The following is a 14,813-nucleotide window of genomic DNA, read 5'->3' on the forward strand; positions in this document are numbered from 1 at the left end:
TACCATATTAAAAATTAAAATTGATGCATTCATAGAATATTTATTTATTGAATCATGTAAAAATAACAATATTAAACCCATTAGATATTAACATAAATAAAATGTTTTTCATGAAAAAAACACTAATTTTTTTTAACAAATAAATAATAATGAGAAGGTGACATTGTTTTAAATTTTTGCAAATAACTTCAATATATAGCAAATAATTTTGATTTCACAGACCCCTGAGAGAGTCCCCCTGGGATCTCTAGACCCCACTTTAAGAAACACTGTTCTAGATAATATGTGATGTCTGTGTGAACATGAGCATGAAAGGCAAATGTCAAAGTCAGGACATAGGATATAATGATTCGTATTAAATATTAAGTCATTTCCTGGTTGGAAAGCAGATTTTTTTCATTCCTATATCTCAGCCTGGAAACAGTCTCTTCTTATTTCTTAGAAAGGCGATGTGAAGAATTTCCAGTGATCGCTACCCATCATGAGGAGGTTCACCAGCGCCCAAGTCCAGGCTCTGTGACTTATTCTAGGCCAAAGGCCACACTGTTAGCCCTTAGAAGTAGGCCAGGTTCAAGAAACCACAGGAATTCCAGGAATGCTCTTTATTGTAGTAAGGTACAGTAAGAGAATCTTGAAAACCTGTCCAGGTTTTGCTCTGCCCCAACTTATACTAAACAAACATTGAGTTTCTTTCCCACACTTGCTTTAGTCTCTAGACTATATAATTGCTTCTCCAAGACCCTCATTAATGGTTCTTTCATACCTTCCTCAAGGTCACATCTACATTCGTTCACACACAAATCTTCCCAGGGAAGCCGCCCTGCAAAATGGATGGGACCAAATCAACAAAACTTGATTTCACTTCCTGTACAGTTACATGTAATGCCACTTAGTGCTTTGGAGGGTTTGGGGGTGCTCCTGTAAGCACCAGTCTGCAGCTCCTTGAAGCAACTGTTCCTCTCCCCAGGACTGCGTGATTACCTTCTGTGGCTGCACTGTGGTCTCAGGAAAAGACATATTTGGTTTAGGGAGTTCCTAACAAATACTACATATGCTGGATACCTGCTTCCCCTTCAATCCAAGGTGTTGTGCAGCACTAATATATATTATATTCATCACTTTCCCTTTCAGAGACATTAAACATGACAATTTGGTGATAACTTTTGGAGGGCACCTGATGGCCACATTCAGGATTTTCAGAGCCCCCCGAGAGTCTTAAGACCTCCGATTCTGAACTTCTGCCATGGCTGAGTTCTCTTGCATGCATGAACCTTAGTTAAAATGAAAATAAGGTTATTTTTCTTTAAAAATGCACATTTACAGATGTTGCTTCTAAACCTTTAACAAACAGAGAAGGTTATAAACCTAAATAAATATTGACCTGGTAGGCTGGAGAATCCATGTGTTGCTAACAAATACATGCCCGTTTACTTGTTTTTAATCTGAAAATCTGGACAGTGTATTTGTTTTTTGCTATTTTCCGGGGAAGCACTGTAAGGCTTAGAGTCACCTTTAGGACGTGGCACTGCCCTGGGGAAGACCTTTACCAGTTCCAGGGGTAAAGAGCTGCTTTGGGCTTAACAATGGCTTATTGTAGCAGCAAGGAAAGAATGTGACGGAAGGAGCTTCTGTGGGGTGTGGCCAGGTAGCAGCAGCCAGCCCTCTACCTGTTCAGGTGGTTTAGCTTTAAAGCAGCTGAAAAGAGAGCTCCCCAGACTAGCACCTGCTGGAGTTCTGTGTGCTGAGTGGTAACTGAGAAAACTGGAAATATGTTTTGCTAGACGGAGGAGCTAAGAAACTTCAGGGTAAGAAGAAATAAGGATGAAGAAGCATCACTCAGTACAGGGAACTTTTAGCCGACTCTTTGGGAAAAAGCATGCCACCAACAATTCCACCAGCTCTCTCTTTGTCACCAACCCCCCTTGGGTCTTCACACAGGAAGTCAACTCTGACAGCCTGGCAACCTCAGGTCAGTATGGGTTCTTTTTTTGAGTTTTCAAGGTAGAGTGGGAAGGACAAAGAGAACCGATTTACACTTTGGCTCTGGACTTTCACCCAAACAGGCTCTGTGCCGTAGAACAGATCCAGCCATCAAGGCTTTTACTGGGGTGGCGTTGGTGTGCACGTTTCATTTGTACCCCAAGAGATCTATATTAAGCAGCAATTCAGCTAGAAAACTACAGGAAGTATTTGGTAGGAATGACTGGATGAAATAGGAACGTGTTGAAACCTGTAAAACCAAACTAGCAGCCTGGATCCTCTCTCCCTCTCAAATAATTAAACATATGAAGATTCTAATGGTAACTCCTGTAAAGCACTGTTTAAAGAGCAAAATGAGAGAGTGATTTCCCAAGATTATTTCATAAGATGTTTGTCATTTCATAAGCGATTAGAATTGCTCTGATTGCAGCCGTCAGGAGGCCTTTAGATGGATATGTGCTAGGGACTTGTTATACAGCAATAGACTTGTTCTCTGGATGGTAATTCTCTCTTGTAGCCTGTAATTGTGGGACAACAGCCTGGAGGCTCAGATGGGTGGGTGCCAACTTTGAATTCTTTCAGAGCAGTGCAGAGCGTCCGTGAGGGGATTAATCTGGCAAACTTAAGGTCCCTTCTACCAAAGCAGCAATGCAACACCTGTTGGCTTCAGCCAGGGATTTTGCAGAGAAATTCAGTGCAAAGACCAATGGAGACTGAACAATAACATTCTTCATAAATGGTGTCCTTGGAGGTCATCAAGTTATGTAACTTGTACCTGTATGTTAGCTCAAGAGAGAAAAGGTCTTGCTTCAATAGCATGTATACTAAAATTGGAAAGTACCTCAGTATCCAGGAGAGTGTTGCGTCTTGTTTAGGGCTTCTGGTTCTCAGCTGCAAAAATTTGGACAAGCACCAGATGGCAGCAAAGAGTTAGAGTTTCCTCTGTCAGTTTCCTGATTTTTGTAGCCCAGATCTGGCAGCCCTATTTTTGTCAAAAAAGAGAGAAAGAGAGAGCAAACTCTCTGAAATTGAAGAAATGGGAAACTTTGCCCTTTGACCTGTTCATATATCACTAAAAATTGTTTTAAGTGTTAAATTAGCAAGCTCTGTCTCAGTTCTGAGATAGTATCTGTTGACACTAGAGCTATTCAAGGTATGACCATAAGGAATACGTGTTTTGAGATGTTCTGACTATATTCTGATATTCTCTCTGTGGTGGGCTGGTGAGCTGTCAAGATTGAATAGGTGTCCACATTTTGTCTGAAGATCTAAGGAGTTAACTTTGCAGAGAACACCTCACTTGTCATTCTTCACATTTATGTTCTTACTCCTGTCCACATACACCTTCTACTCACAGCTGTAAAGTGTAAATATGATAAAATATCTGTAAAAATGAAAACACAGTTGAATCATGAGAGGCTTTACTATAACCTGTCACTTTGAACAGCCCAAGGCAATACACTGTCCAAGAGGAAGGACATCTCACTGCTCATCATGTAGCCTAATGATGGAGTTAGTCCTGCAAACAAGAAATGACAGAGGGCTGTGCCTCCTCCCTACATTTAATTTTAAGCCCAGGTTCCACTTTTCTGTGTCATTCCAAAATAAGCTCAAGAAGAGATGAGGAGGAGTGGATCAATGTCTGTTTTCATTTTTGTTGCACAAATATCTAAAACTGGTTCTGTGCTGTGTTTGTACACACACAAAGCTGAGCAATCTGACCCCCACACAACAGGTCTCCTTCTATCTTGTGTCAAGGTACCTCAATTAGGCTATGCAATATCAAATCCTCCCTTTGCAGGCAAGAAGAGCTAAAATGAAGTGATGTATAAATATATCAATGCATAGATCTGGCCTTATTTTCCCCAAAAGGGAACTAAAACTCCCACAATAAAGTGGGATAAATAAGACAGTATCTAGGATGTGGATCAAGGTAAGCAAAATTGCAAAAGCAGTTTCACGTTCATATCAAGGATTGGAATGAACAGCAGAATCCTGAAGAAATTACTTTCGGTCCCTTTATAAATGCTTTCAAGACACTGTTTTTGCTCGCATGATTTCTAGTGGTATATCTGATACCTTTCTGTTGATCTCAGAATAGGGGTGAGCATTTTTTGCCAGCAAAGCCTGTGTATAGTGGTGGACATCTTTAGTTGGGCAAGTCTATGTGCACTGGACAAGGTTGGAGCTGACAAAGGGGATCGGGTTTGGCTCCCCCCTCCTCTCCCCCACACTACAAAAGTGCACAAAAACTTATGCAGTCTGAACTCTCTCTTTAGGGAAGCAAGGCAATAATTCTCAGTTGGAAGGACAACACTGGCCCTCTCCTGTTACTTTTGAGTCCCTATAATGCCATTGACATGGATATCCACAGATATGTATATGGTACATAGGCTGTCCTGCATCCCCAAGGCCAGTGTTGTCCAAACTTGGCCACTTTAAGATGAGTGGACTTCAACTCCCAGAATTCCCCAGCCAGCATGGCTGGCTGGGGAATTCTGGGAGTTGAAGTCCACTCATCTTAAAGTGGCCAAGTTTGGACAACACTGCTCTACAGGATATAACATTGCTCTGGTCCAACCATACTTGTGATTACCATGCAGTGCTATGGAAAATTACATCAAAAGCACTAGTGCCTCCTTTGAGAAAGCTACCTATTTGTAGTGAATGGGTAGCTAAGCATAACACTGAAGTTGCTCTGGACCTGTATGTTAAACAGCTCCTTGAATGTAATGTTTGCAGCATCTTTTATGCTGCATGGACTAAAAAATAGTTGAATGCTCAGCTTCAACCTCACCTTAGTTTTGCATAAATGAATTGCAAAGTAAACACAAGCTACCCAACCCGCAATGGGTGTGGACTTGTAGGTGTCACTGACTCAAAGATTTCTGAATCTAGTCTCTGGCCCTTCCTTCTCCCCTATACTTCCCTTAAAGCTATGAATGTACTCAGCATAAAACACAGCTACACCTCTCATGCGTAATGCAGAACAATGACACAACGTTGTTCTACATATCTGAAAAATAGCCTCTACCTACCAAATTAATTATATAGTGATTAGGAAGTTGTCACTTTTGCAAATACAACCCAATCATTAGGAGTGACCAATTCTGTAACAATTTCCCTGCAAGTTCTGATCAGACTTAACTTTCCTTCTATCCTGTCTCTGAGTAACTAATTAAAATATTGTCAAGGTTTGTCACTAATGAGTTGTTTCACAAATGTTCCTTCCTGGGATATAAACCAATTCCCCATGCTGGATGGGGAATTCTGGGAGGTCCACACATCCTAAAGTTGCAAGTTTGAGAAACACTGGTTTAGTGTTTCATTTTTAACCTTGACAGCACACTTGGGGGAAAATTGGGTTTTTAAATTTACAATTAAACTCCAATAGTGTTAATAATAGTCCAGAATGTTTTGAATTGACTTGAATAAATATTGCAAGAATAACTGAGAAAGCCTCTTAACTACCAAACTCTACCAATCCTTTTGCCCTCTAAGTCAAATGAGCCCTCAACTGAACCATGTAGGCAGTTCTGGAAATTTATATCCATTGTTCATGTATTTCCTAATGCTCACCTCCCCTTATGGCAGTTCTTCTCCATAATTCCTTACTTCTCCATGATTCCTTACTTATTGCTTTCCATTCACAAGGCAAGTCAGGGCCTTCATCCTGCATAATCCTCAGAGTTACAATTGGAGAGTTCTTTAGCAGGTACTGATAAAGAAAGTATAGGATGCGAACATTAGAAATAAAGATTGTTTTCCAACTAAATACTGCTACCAATGAATCTAGAGCATTAGGCATATTCACTTATTTACTTTTACTTGAAAAACACATGTAAAACATTTTCAGTGCCAATCACAACCAGATGCTTACCTAATTAACCACAGATCTCAAAGTGCAGGCTGGCTGGGAATTCTGAGAGCTGCTTGCATTTGTTTCTAACGAACCTGGAGGATCTCTTTTAGCATAAACTGGTATAAGGCATATCATACCAAGAGTTAGTAGAGGCACAAGTCCACTTTGACATGTTTATATTAAACCAGACAATGTAGTTCAATGTTGTTGACTCAAGACCAGCAAATCACTTCTTAAATTAAGCTTTTGCTTTTTAAAAATTCTTGTCTGCTGCAAGAATTATTTCTCATACTGATAAGAGGAACAGCAGTTACCAAAATGATGAATGTATGCACCTTCACAAAGGAGGCAAGCCTCCTCCCCTCAACCATGAAAATAGTATAAGGAAATGAGCAAAAGGTTTTACCACCCATGAGCATCTCATTGGAATGTGCTGGAATTCTTTTGTTATACCTTTAACTTTCCTTCTAATAAATACTATTAATAAGAGCTTTAGGGTTCTCATTTGTTGGGTTAACTGTTTCCAAGCTAGACAGTAAAGAGAAAAGCCTGACATCTGATTAGGCTTATATGAAATAAGAGCTAGGCCCAATATTTGTCATGCCAATATTTCATCTCAACTTCAGGAAGATGGCTTAGTTTGCAAGGCTTAATTTGCAAAGTCTTGCTTTAACTAAAGTTTGTGCTGACTTGCATTAGTATGAATTGTGTTGCCACATTCATGGTGCATTGATCCTCTAACAGGCTTGATGTGCCTATTAATGTACTCTCTGGATGCAAAAATGTTCTCCATCACTTCCTGCTTTATACTAAGTAGACTAAACTTTTGGAATCATCTGATGTTTGAGGAAATGAGGTTGCCTTACAAATGACAGGGTGGACAGGGATTTTTGCTTCTTTTCAGTGTAAGAACATTTCATAGTTTTGGCAGTCTTTGGGTGAGAGATTTGCAGACTATCAACAATCTCTGAGGTTTACATAGTGCCCAAAACCAAGAGTAAGCCAACTGAGTTCTATCATGTTCTTCCACTTGAATAACCACCTGACTAACAACATGGAACTTGGTCATGCCCATATTGCTATCAAATTCTGTACACATCATAGTCTTTGGTTTACTGGAGTGTTTTAACAAAATCTCCCAGATTTTCAGCCTTCTTCTCATTGTTTGCCAGCACATAAGGAAGATGTATCCCAAACATTCATATTTTATATTATTAAACGAAGGGGATACATTCAGTTTAGCAAATGATAGGGGCAGGTGCCTTGCCCAACCAGGTGCCTTGCAAATATGTTTTATAATCAACATGCACAACCAACTTGGTTCAATAGAAGTTGTTGTCCAACTCACCTTCAGGACACCAGATTGAGGAGGACTAAGGTCTTCCCATATGGGGGATCTCATTCCTCTTATTTTTCTTTTTCAACTTCCAGTTCCAAATATCCCCTACTCCCTTTTCAAATTCATCTTTATCCTTGCAAGGTTTTATTTTGCATTCCTAGAATGAAAATTCATTTAAAATAATAGGTGGAGAAAGTATGAAGATTCCTCTTTCTCCAAGAGTTTTTCTGTTCTGAATTCCTCCTCTCAGAGAGATTTTGCTTTAGTGAAACCATGCATTGGGCATCATTAGACATATCATTGTATTATATATTTAGCCACCTTGTTTATGAATATATTATACTCCACATTTTCATTGAATTGCCTCTTCATTAAAAACAATCCTACACAGCACTTATCTGGCATGATGTGGGCTTCCCATCATTTGTGGATGCATTTGTGCTATTTTCAAGATGATATGTATTCTACCAACTGGGAGTTAACCTTTTAAAAAACTTGCATGATTTGCATAGAAGCTTACTAGATGGAAAGAAATATATTCAATGCCTGGCTGCTTGAGACCAGCTTAAAGAGAGATGGGGCAGCTTGGTAATTATGGCTTCTGCCTGGCTTTCCCACAGCACTATTAAACTAGCTGTGGTTAGCAAGTTGCAGTACAGAAGCAGGCAAGCTACCAGAATAGAATTTATGTGGGCAGAGGAGATTGCAGGATGAGTGAAGAAAGAGAGCAGCTCGCATGGGGTGGGGATTATTACATCTGGGAAACCTTTGGATTATGCAAGGAAGAGATAAGGAACGCCTGGTAGTGTATGACACGTACAAACTTCCTCCATGTACAATTAGTGCAGTTAGGAAACAGAGTGTGAATCCAGTCTTAGATGTAGGTTGGACAATACACTTATGCCACCACTATAGATAAGTCTGTTTTCTTCGCATTTAGTTCTCTTTTCTTCAAATGTAATGGTTACTGATAGTGGTCCTACCTACAGTGCAATGCTATGCATGTTTGCTTAGAAAGAAATCCCATTACATTCACCATTTAGTATGCTTAAGGTAACAGCTTTAAATAACATGATGCAGGTAACCCTTGAGGAACACATGGGACAGATACAGCCTTCAGTGCAATTTTCCTGTCACACTGCCTTACTGCTCTTTTTTCCTAAATGGTCCTAAATGCCCATTCTAGGAGCTATTTTCTGATTCAGCTGAATCAGCCACTGCGAGGCAAACTAGCAAACTCCATGTGATTTATCAGGCACACTTGGTTGTGAGCCAAATGGACATCCAAATGAAAAGTTGCCAAGCTTTTGGAAAGTTTCCAAAAACAAATGAAGGATGTGATGAACTGCAATTTGGGGATGTGTTAGAAGTATCACACAACCAGCTTATGACATGTCAACTTGGGTTGACTGACTTCTTAGATGCAGTTAATTTGGAGAACTTTTTTAAAAATATGAGTATTTTGGCTGGCTATTTGTTCTGCCTCAAATGCCTTGTGTTATTTTGCATGCCACTGCCGCCCTTTTAATTTTTCCTCCCATGCCTAGCATTGGTTGTCCTATCCATATCAATAACTACTTAAATCCTAATATCTTCTGATTTAGGTGCGTCCTACTCCACAGTGATCCCAGAGTTCCCTGTAGGGACTAGCCATCCTGGGAATCCTCCTTTAGAAGATACGATTGCCAGGTATCAGTAACCTGTTAGAACAAATGACAATCCTAACTCTTTTTACCTTATCATTATCTACATTCCCTACCATCTACCTACCATTTCAACATTCCTTATCATTCTAAGCAACTAGCATCTGTTTTGAATTGAAAGGATCTTTCAAATCCTTTGCACTTCTGCTCTTTGTGAGTCTACACCCTTAGCTTGTCCTTGCTATGAAATAATAAACTTATTTTTGGACTGTAAGAAAACACTAGGATAGTGAGAATTAAGGTATCAATTAAATGGGTTTAAAATATGTATTACTCATGAGAACAGAAAAGTATTTATACAAGCAACACAACTTTAATTGTGCTACAAATTTCTTGCTGGTTTTCAAAGCTCATTTGGGCCATCTAGACAAAAAACTGGTGCAAGAATTCATATATTAAAAGAACAGGTGAATTTAGTGTCCATGATCTTTATTAATATGACAATCCAGAAGAACAGATAGTTAAAGAATTTCAGGTGCATGTTCATTGTTACGGAAGAAATACTCAGAAATATGTATTTCCATAAGAAATATATTTCTTCCAGCTCTTTCCTAATTAGAAAAGGAATTAATGGCCTGCATTTGCTAAACAGAAAAAAGCCACATATGGTACAGAAAAATATTTTGCAGATGTCTGAGCCTCTTTTGTAAGCATGCACAAGGCAAATCATGACTTTGTATCATGACACAGATGCCTGAAATGGGCAGAGCTTGTGGTGCAATGTTGATTTCATTAATCTGACAAAAACAGCAAGAGCCTACAGACGGGTGGGTGGAGCAAGCACACACATACTTATGCCCTTTATGTAATGAAACTATATTTAATTCCTTCTCTATTTCCAGCTTTGGATCAGTAATGGAATGGTACTGATTGCAGTGCGCATGGATTTTTCTGCTGCTTTTATTGCTGATCGTGCATGCTCTGTGTGTCTCCCTTCTTCTGATGTGCTATGCTTTACAGTAATGTTTACTTTCTCTGCAGCAGCTTCCTACAGAGTTTTCCAGCAGAGGTGGGGGCTTATAGAGTCTGAGTGTGTCTGCTGATCATATTTGTTAATTCAGGCCGTTTACCTGAGAAAGTAAATTATGGGCTATATTCACTATTAGAAAGCACAGCTCAGAGAGGTGTGATTCTGTGGCAAGAATGTGTGGCTGGAAGCTAGAAAGTCCACAGGTCCTGGTTCAAGAATGTACCAGCACAATCAGTAGGTTTCCTCCCACCATTTTTCCTCCCCACCATTTGTATAGGACTGACTTTAGTTGCATTGAGATCCTAATTGCCATCTCAAAACATCTGGAAAATGCCAGGTGGGAAGAATAAAATGTGGTCTAATCTCTGTGGCCAAAAAACCCTCTGACATTTCAGATTGTTTCTCTTTGTCAAGAAGATGACTTCAGAGGATGTTAAAATTTGTTTAAGATCCCAAACTCATTTTGGATAGGCCCTAGGATGAGAACCTAGGAAAATCTGTGATTTGTTGGCCCAATTTTCCCCAGGTTAAAGTAACCATTGGCCAGACTGACTGGCTTGTTCAAAGGACTCCTTTTCCCCCTCTCCAAATCTCAGTTATGAGTATTTTATGTAAGCGTAAACATTGGGGGGCAGGGAATCCCTTGTACTAAAAAATGGCCAATTTTTAAATTATGATCTTTTTGAACATGTTTTTTCAGCAATTTTGAATGTGCATGATGATGCTAGCAACAAGGCAATAATGTTTGCCAAATGTTCCCTTTCTGTGAAACAACAGTTCCCATCACACAGCTGTATATACCAAATTGAATACTTCTGAAAGTCTGAGGCCAGGTAGTAAAACAGAAAGAGCAAATGGGCCTTTCAGAAAGTTAATAAAATACAAAAAGCTTGTCCTTGGCATTATGTTGGTTCAGGACAGTCCATGCCATTCCTGCTCACCCTATTTCCCATTCCTCCTGTTCCCACTTCTTTGTTGTTTTGTTTAATTTTATTTTCCTCCATACATATTTTGGGTCCTGCTGTTTTGGCTACAAAAGAATAGCAAATACACCTGAGTGTTGAAAAGTGAAAGAACAAATGGAAATTCAGGTTCCTGCACTCTTTCTTCCATTCTGTTCTCCCCTCCCTTATGATTTCCTCTCCTTCTCTCTCAAGAGTCATGAGTTTGTCTCATCCCCAGAGCATATCAGTCCCTGCCGAGCTATTTTGAGATCCCCTCCAAAGGGCAGTTTTCTGAATGTTTATCAGGTGAGGGAGATTTCCACAAATCTTAGATTCCTATCATCTCTTCAAGGAAGGCTCAGTCAAAATGCAGACACCACAGGGATTCCAGGAATGCTATTTTATCGTTGCAGGGTATAATAACAGAATCTCATCCAAGTTTCTTTCTGTCTCATCTTATACTAAACAAAAGTAAGGTGGGGTTATTTTGAGTTTCACACTTCTTTCTGTCTCTGGATAATCTCTTGTCCAAGAACCCCTTTAATGGCTTGCTTATACCTTCCCCAAGGTCAGTTTTAAATTCCTTTACATCTCCCAAAGATTGTTCTAGGAAGGTACGTGCACATGTGATACGATTTTGGCTGCCTAAGTGTTTGCATCTGGAGACTTGAGATTGCTGTATGAAAATAGAAAGATAATGACTAAAGGTGGCTTCTCTGAATCTCCAAGATATTTATATTATCTAATTAGCATTATTAGTTTGGATATGTAACCAGGTGTTGAGACAAAGGGAGAGAAACTAAAATTTAGGTTGCTGCTGTTTGATAGGTTAAACAAGTTGTCCTAAACAGCTGCCATCCAGATATACCAAAACTCTGCCATCTAGAATGGTGTTTCTCAACCTCAGCAACTTTAAGATGCTGGCTGCGGAATTCTGGGAGTTGAAGTCCACACATCTTAAAGCTGCTGAGGTTGAGAATCACTGATCTAGAATACCAACCCAATATGACCAAAGACGATGCTAACGTGGCATTCTGAAAGCTGTAATCCCAACACACTTCATCTTCAAAGGTACCAGGCTGCAAAAGGTTGATTTAAAGTAACTTTATATTGCTGATTAACTGTAAGTATATGTTTTCAATGTCTTTTAGTAGGGCTGTTGGGATGAACAGCTGACATTAATTCACCATAAACTATGCAATTCAATGCATACTAATTTGAAAGTATTATTTATTTTAATGAAAGTCCTTAATAAGCACATATAAAATTGCAGCCAAATAAGTAATTAAGGTATCCCAATTAAAAAACACATTAACAGAATTTCTTATAAAATTGTAGGTGGCAAGCTTAATTTCAAACATTGCATTTCCTCTTTGGTTTTGGAGACAAGTGAATGTGTCTTCTAAAGTAGTGCCTGCTGCTATTTATGTGGAGGGATCATTTGGAAAAAAAAAATACACACACACACACACACATATATATATACCCACACATACATATTCAGAAATAAGCTTAGCTTATTCATTTGCAAATATGACTTAATTTAATTAATAAATTAAATGGCTAAATCTCATATATTAAGGCTGTAACTCTGTGTAAATTTTCTTGGAAATAAGGCCCTTTCATCTCTGAAGGACTTGCAAAGATGCACAGGATTATGGGGGCAATCAGTTAAAGTTCCTTTAATAATCTAACAGTTCTAAATCTGTATTTCTTCTGTCAAACTGCCAGCCAGTTTTGAGCTCCAGAACCTAAGATGAGATGCTACACTGTAAAAATAGATCTAATTATTGTTAAGAGGAGGTACCAATTTAGGAAGATGAATTCATGAGATCCTTTAAGAGAAAAACCAAGGAACTAAGGGCTGAATGTTATGGCATAATATTAAAGACAAGTCTATTCTCTGATTTATATGTTATGATTGTGTGTGTTCTTGGTCCTGGTACCAAAACATGACTGCCTCTGGTCTGCATCCTCTGAGTTGTTCCCTATTCCCAAGAAATAGGATCCTTTGCAGCTATTTGCCCAGTTCAATTTGGGATTGGTCTTCATGGGATAATGCATTTTTTAATCCAATTAATGGACCAGGCTGAGCATTTCCAGGTACTTATACATATTGCTGTTGTGACTGTGAAGGATTGCCTTCTAATTCATACTGTTTTCCAATGCTTTACTTTGTCAAGAATGAAACCCCAAGATAAAGAACAAGTCTTTTTCAGTCAAGCCTCATCTGTGCCTCCCACTGGATATTTTTGAACGCCCTGTGTCCATATCTATGGCCCTGCGTGATGTTCCTTTCAAAGACATCAGACGAAAAGCACTGATGTGGGTGCAGGTTGTAAACCTGCAAAACTGAAAGAGTAAAACATTGAGGACTCTTTGTCCCTCACTGCCCTGAGCTTAATTAAATGAGCAAGATCTGGTGATGTGATAAAGGCAACTAAAGCATTTGGGTATGAGAACAGAGTCCCTGTCTTTGGGATTGTGCATTGTCAATGAAAGGACAAAAAGGAAAGCTGGTAGCCTGAGATTGGGAAATATGGTTAATGGCAGGTTGTTGCTTGCTCTCTGGCAACACAGTTTGATTGGTTGTTCTGTCAAAACCTGCCAGATAAGACCATGGGTAGAAAGAAGCTGAGTTATCAGCAGGATCAGCTATTCTCTTTAGATGGAAGGCTGATAAGAATAGAAAAGGGACGTTTTCACCACATTTGAAAAAGCTTTCTTGATTTCTCTCTTTTTCCGTTGCCACTAAGGATTTGTCTGCACTCCATGCTGGAAATGACGTTACATTGAAGGTCTTAGTGTTTAAAACATCTAGTCTTATTTTTCAACTCTCTTCCTTCTTCTGTTTCCTCTGTTTGTATATCATATTTCCTGGTAAAACACTGCTTGCTATTTCAGTTAATCATTGTAAAGATATCACCCAGCAATACATTTGGACTTTTTTCTCATGGACCAGCATGGCTACAATCGCTTTTCGGAAACATGAGATACTTTGAAACTGTAGTGCAGGGTCTGGCACTTCTGAATATGACAGAGCTGCAAAAGCCCACATTCCCTGCCTGCCAGCCAGCTAGCTAGAATGGTAAATAAGGGTGTGTTATTTTGATAAGGATATATTGATATATAACTCTATTAACCCACAAAGCTTTATTAGTGTTTATAAGGAAGTAATCATCTCTGATTTTATTTTCTCTCACAAGGATTAGTTTGTCGATAGCATAGTTTAATCTTTAAGCAAGGGCTGAATACCAGAATAAGGCAGAAGCAGGTACATTTAGGTATTATAGGGACTGTTCGTGTGCAAATGTAAAAACTGTGGCTGCTGTGAATAATAGTTCCAAGAGTGAATGTCCACTAGAATATAACTATTAGTCAAAGTGTCTATGTGTACAAGCAACTTTTAGATTACTGTTCTGAAAACTCTTCCTTTCCTCCCTTCCCACTAAAATGGGTCTCTAATTAAAAACTTACCAATCTGTATTTGTTAATAATATGATTCTTTCATTTCATGACTTGACAGGAAGCACCTGCGGGACACTTGATCAGATTATCCCATCCAAAGTGATTCCGTTTGAACTTCCCTCTCTGGAAGCTGTTCAGTCCTCCCCACCAACCCTGCCCCACCAATAGAAATATATTTTTTTTATGGAATCTTCCTTTGCTGACAAAGGAAGTAAGACCATGCCATGCCAAGAACTTTGCAAACCAGGTTCATAAACTATTCTTCAGAATACAGATTCATGTAATTCATTTTAATTTAGGTCTTTTGTCTAGCCTGGATTTGGTCTTACCAGCAGACTGCTGGCCTACAGATTACCTGATTATAAAAGAGATTAAAGGAAACTCTGGTGAAAAGGAGCTAAAACATATGCCTGAGCAATCAGGGGTTTAGAGTAAGCATTATTAATAATCATAGTGTATGTTGGCATCTCCTTTTAAAAAAAAAGTTATAACAAAATATGTCTTTAACCTATCCTGCCTTGAAGGATTGGGAGACAAGCACACATAT

At 39.1% G+C, this 14,813-nt stretch overlaps 1 protein-coding gene across 1 annotated transcript in view; it reads left to right on the plus strand.

Annotated features, from left to right (window-relative positions):
• The first annotated feature begins 1,627 nt into the window (after positions 1-1,627).
• Positions 1,628-14,813, plus strand: part of CUNH6orf132 (chromosome unknown C6orf132 homolog) — a 43,999-nt gene continuing 30,813 nt past the window's right edge. Inside the window, exon 1 of the mRNA XM_015887625.3 lies at positions 1,628-1,969. Coding sequence (XP_015743111.3) covers positions 1,822-1,969 — 148 coding nt within the window. The 5' untranslated portion in view covers positions 1,628-1,821. The remainder of the gene's footprint in view (positions 1,970-14,813) is intronic.

The sequence above is a fragment of the Python bivittatus genome, unplaced genomic scaffold (genome assembly GCF_059951505.1).
Source record: "Python bivittatus isolate LINGU-HERP-01145 unplaced genomic scaffold, Pbiv_v1 ctg000700_np1212, whole genome shotgun sequence".
NCBI classification, from domain to species: domain Eukaryota; kingdom Metazoa; phylum Chordata; class Lepidosauria; order Squamata; family Pythonidae; genus Python; species Python bivittatus.